This window comes from Cenococcum geophilum (assembly GCF_001692895.1).
Source record: "Cenococcum geophilum 1.58 unplaced genomic scaffold K441scaffold_12, whole genome shotgun sequence".
NCBI lineage: Eukaryota > Fungi > Ascomycota > Dothideomycetes > Gloniales > Gloniaceae > Cenococcum > Cenococcum geophilum.
Genome location: NW_027137570.1, coordinates 2,960,595 through 2,965,775, shown reverse-complemented (window position 1 = coordinate 2,965,775; position 5,181 = coordinate 2,960,595). Strand labels below are relative to the sequence as shown.

The window sequence follows — 5,181 nt, the reverse complement described above, 5'->3', positions numbered from 1 at the left end:
AGAGAAAGAGTGTCGCAAACCATGGCCAACGAAAAGCTCCCTGAAACCTGTTGTCAGACGCCAAATGTGGCTTTATTTCAGGAGTTCTACAGGGGGGGTCCCCCCCCCTACCTTTGACTCGGTCACCGACCTCGGTCACCGACTTAGTCTACACCTTCATGTACTGTCGATTCAGGTTGGATTTAGCCTATTACCCTATCCTTGTTCTCATTCCGGGTGTACTACTACCCCCGTTTCAGTTACATACCCCCCCTCCCTTTCCTTTTTCAGACACCTACCTCATGTATAAATAGCTTCTTTTCTTCATAGTTGAATAGACAGAGTCCTCATTCTTTACTTACTCATCGGTGCACGGACTACCGATCGACATGTACAAATAGTCTCTTTTCTTCATAGATCAATCTTCACACGAGTTCCGACACCTGTCTAACCAATATACAAAAATAAAATGACTAGTTAATCTACCTATGCTTATGATTTGACTTGGTCGATCGTCGAACTTTGTCTTCATTGTTAATTGTAATCAAGAATCGAATTTTGGTCCTCCTAGAGGATGCCCTTGGCAAAGGATATTTAAGCGGCTTGGCGAACTTCTATAAGTACCTCTCTGAATGTCTACAAAATTTGGAGCTATATTCTTCCGTCATAGAACCTTCCCCTAAATGCTCCGAACTTTGAAGAGACTCTAATAATCGCGATTGAGCGGGGGGAATAGCTAAAGCAGCGGTCGATGGCGTCAACGGAACGATTGATAGTATGATTACGTCAATCACAGTAATTTTCTCGTTGCAGGCTGGTTTCCTAGAGGAGAATGGCTAAAGAACAGTGATATATTGACAATAACTTCGTAGAATCGCGAGGGAGAAACTTGAGATGCCGAAACCATAGATTCGTCTTGTGACAGAGTGCGTCTCTCGACGCAGGGACAGACGTTAATAAAGCCTGGGCTCCAAAAAGTGTGGCTGGCGGGCTGCGAGGGATCCCAGTCCGAAAATTCCCGCCTCCCCGACATACTCCGCGATGCACCATACCCTTCAAGCGAAAAGCAAAAAGCGGGTTTGGTTTCCCCTGTGCTGCGACCACCAAAATCGGCCATTTCCTCCCCCTGTCAGAATCGACTTCCGGTTTTCTGATACGATGCAATGCCATTGAGCCCAACGTCAAAGGCTGGTTATAACCTCTCGTGTCAAAAACCGACGAAGACTAAACATTAAATCTAAGTTACTATACAGTAACAGGTCGCGAAGCTAGCCCGAGCTTGCCTCAGACTTATCGATTCTCTATTACATGTTCAAATGGCAATATTGGCCTCTACTACCATATCCGCGCTACTGGCGCTCTTAGTGGTTCTGGCGCTCTTTGTGGTTCTGGCGCAATCTCATTATCCGCAATCTGTGATCTGCTGGCCTGCATCACCAAGGCACTCGCTGGCTTGGGGGCATTGCTTATCCGCGCCATCTTGTTCGTTGGCGCTGGCGCGTCAAGCGCAGCACTCTTACGCTTTCGACCACGTCTCGCCGTCTCTGCAGTGTCTTCCTCTGCCTCGAGCGTACCACTCTTACGCTTCCGACCACGTTTCCCCTTGCCTTTAGCTGCTCGGGTAGCTTCTTTTACGACACACTTCGCTCGTGCTTCCTTAAGGTCCTTATAGCTCATAACCTTCGCCTTCCCTAGTACCAATAACTTGGTCAATCATCAAACCTTAGCTTCGCTGTTAATTGTGGTTAGGAATTAAATTTGGTCCTCTTAGAGGATGCCCTAAGCAGAGGATTTCTGGAAAGCTTTAGTACATTTCTATAAGTGCCTCGCTAGGTTCTATTTGCTCGTTTTATTAAGCGCATAAGCATCCCGTTAGATAATTAAGTTCTATAGTAACATAAAAGCCTCTGCTAACACTAGCGTTATAGGCGTTTACGGTTCTACATCTTGCCAATAAGACCCTACCTTCACCTCATCGGCTCTTAGAATGGCTGGTTTAGCTAGGGGGGCGGGCATACTTCTAAGCACCCTATCTGGATTAAACGGGAACAAACCGCTTACAGCGAAACCGGCCTTAATATTCTTTAGCGTAAATGCTATTTTCCTTATAGGGCTATATAGAGAGGTAAAGTGCTCCTTACTAATTATATTTATACCTTCTTACTTAAGTTAATTAACCTAGTCGCAATAGGCTGCCTTAAGTAGAGCAAACGGTGCTACATTATAAGGCTAGAGCTTATAGGAGGTATAAGAAGAGAGACGATATAGAAGAATATTGTTCTTAAAATAGAACTCTAAGATTTTAAGGGTCTTATGCGTTCCAAAGCCGTCACAGATTAGAATACGTAGTCTCTTATTAGCTCGTTCTTTAGTTTCGGGATTAAATATACACTTAAGCCACTCTAAGCTAATCTTAGAGTTGGTATATCTAGAGTTAGAGCACGCATACTACCATCTAGGGGTAGGAAAAGTGGTCTAGTTGCTTTAATAGGTATTTACTAGCTAGATTATTATCGGGTTTAAATACCTACTATCGCCACTAATGCATTCGATCGCAGTTACGGTTATACACTTAACTTACGCACCTCTATAGTCTCGCTTGTTATACTTACTTATAAGGACTTTAACAAAGCCTAGCATAAACAGCATTACTCTAGTCTCGTCCATATTATATATATTCTCGGCTAAAATAGCCGGATCTTATAATACTTCTTTTATTACCTTAAACTAGTGTATAATTTTCCTATAAATGTTTTTCTTATAACGGTTCCAGTCTAACGCCTTAACTCTCCGTACTAGTAGTATTAGATAGCGTTTTTCTAGAGCCTTTACCTAGTTCCGACTAGGAGCCTTAAGAGGCCTTTTAGTAGTAGGTTAATAGCGGGTGATGCTATAGGCTAGTAAAGGGATAAACTTTATTCGTATTGGATGTCTAAGGTCGGATATTTAAAGTAGATACTTAACGATAACCTCTTCTTCGTACGGTTTGAGGTACTGTTAGCCTTAAGCCTTATCTTCTATCGAGGGTTGTCCGCAAGCATAATGATAGAGTGTAGATTATAGGATATTGCCATAATCTGCAAGAGCATAGTATAATCTAGGTACGCTAAAAGGCACGCCTTACGCCAATACTTTAGTAGCCCTATCTATATTATCGTCGTAATAGTAATATAAAAGGAGATAAGAGAGCGCTCCTAGGGCCCAGGTACTAGCGTGCTGCCGCGTACCTGTGTATAGAATGTTTAAGAAATATACTACTACGCTATAGGCGTGATATTCTACGCTACACATAACTAGGCCTAAAAGTAGTGGCTAAGTAAAATATAGCGGGCCCGGATTTATACAGTATATTATAACTAGGCTAATGCATATTAATAAGCACTAAATTTAAAGCTAAAATATATGGCGTTTATACCCCTCTCCTTATACTAGAGAAACTCCCGGACTGTATTATTTTCCTCTTTAAGTGTCTTTAAAATTTGGAGCCATATTCTTTTAATATGGAACCTTTCCCTAAGTGCTCCGAATTTTAAAGAGACTTTAATGGTTGTAATTAAGTAGGGGGAATAGCCGAAGCGGCAATCGGTGGCGTAATTAAAACGATTAACAGCATAACCAACTACAGTCTTTTTCCTATTGCTAGGTGGTCTTCTTAGGGAGAAATAGTTAAAGAAAGTGATATATTAATAACAACTTCGTAAACTTGCCAAGAAAAAATTTGTAATTCTAAAACTATAGATTCGTCTTATAATAGGGTGCGTCTCGGGACATAGGGATAGACATTACTCGATTAAAGAGAGGGCGACGTAGAGCTAGTAATAAGTAAATAAGCTAAGTAAGCCAAGCAAGCCAAGTATAGAGGCTTTAGATTATATTCTAAATTTTCACTCCTTTAGCTTGCTAGCTTGGCTTATTTAGGTTAAATCGTTTAGCTTACTTAATTGCTTACCCGCTTAATTGATTTTATATAGATATTTTTGGTATAGTATATAAATTAAGGCTATACGCCACCCTAAAGGCTCCTCCGCGGCCATAACTTATCCCATACGCTATTAATAAAGGCGTTATTACGGAATGGGGGCAGTAGCTACAGAGCGTATGTATTTAAGGAGTCTATAAGACGTTACGCGATCAATCGTAAGGGTTAAGGGCATAAGGAGGTAATATACCTACGCGTAGCTAATATAAGCTGTACGTAAGGTGTACGCAAAAGCACGGGGTTCCGTAATACTACCCCCCCTCCTATAAAGGCGAAGCTCTGGCGACGCTGTAGTTACTATATATATATAGAAGGGACACTTAAGATATAGAAAAGAAGAAAAGGGGGGTATTACTAAAGGTTTAAAACAATATTATATAATAAGGCTTGGTATCTAAGAATCCAACTAATTAGATAACTTTAACCGCTGGTTAAAGTTCCTAGATATCTTAATAATATTCCGGTTACGTAATCGTACTTTACCGTAATTTAACGGTAATTTGCCCTTACGTAGTAATATATAACGGTTTAACTCTATAAGGGCTCCTATAGAGGATTAGGTATAAAATCTCTACTTATGCCTAGTTTCTATAGGTTTATATAGTAAAAGTCGCTAATTAAATCCTTTGCATTTTTAAAGTCTTCCTATAGTTGCTATTCTAGCTAATTTATATTAAATCCTATATATATAGCTCTGTAGTAAAGCCGTTGTCCTTTACCTTTACTAAAGTATTTAGAGTTAATAATTTATTTAATGGTCTACTCCTTATAGTTCTTATCTTTATTCTTATCTTAGATTAAACTAGTAGGGGTTTAGGCTATATTTACCCTAATAAGGGGTTAGGCTAATAGAGGTATAGTAGCTATAGGTAAAATATAGGCTATATCCTACGGGTAGCTAAAGTAGGTAAGAGTTCTAGCTTATATACAGCTCCCCTATTAATAACTTATTTAATTAAATAAGGGCTAAGGTTCTTATAATTAAGTAACTTTATAGGCCTCTATATAGAGATATTACGTATATTTAGCTATACCTAGTCGCTAACACGCATCTCTAGTGGTGGCGTTCTATAGTAGTTAGCGAAGTAGGCCTACTTTACTTAAGCCTAGGCTATTTCTCCCTTATAGTAGTTAAGTAGATTTTTTATACAGTCTGTATACTAGTTAGTAAGTAGTATCTTAAGGCGTTTTATATATAGTAGTTTCTTATTAATAGGTTCTAG

The 5,181-nt window shown here is 39.8% G+C and overlaps 1 protein-coding gene across 1 annotated transcript; it reads right to left on the bottom strand.

The window, feature by feature from the left end:
* Window positions 1-2,208: 2,208 nt before the first annotated feature.
* On the bottom strand, window positions 2,209-2,427 carry K441DRAFT_550337 (uncharacterized protein; the record flags this gene model as incomplete). Its single annotated transcript, XM_067643053.1, has 1 exon — window positions 2,209-2,427. A coding segment is annotated over one exon (219 nt), but the record flags the coding sequence as incomplete, so codon positions are not given.
* Window positions 2,428-5,181: the final 2,754 nt, after the last annotated feature.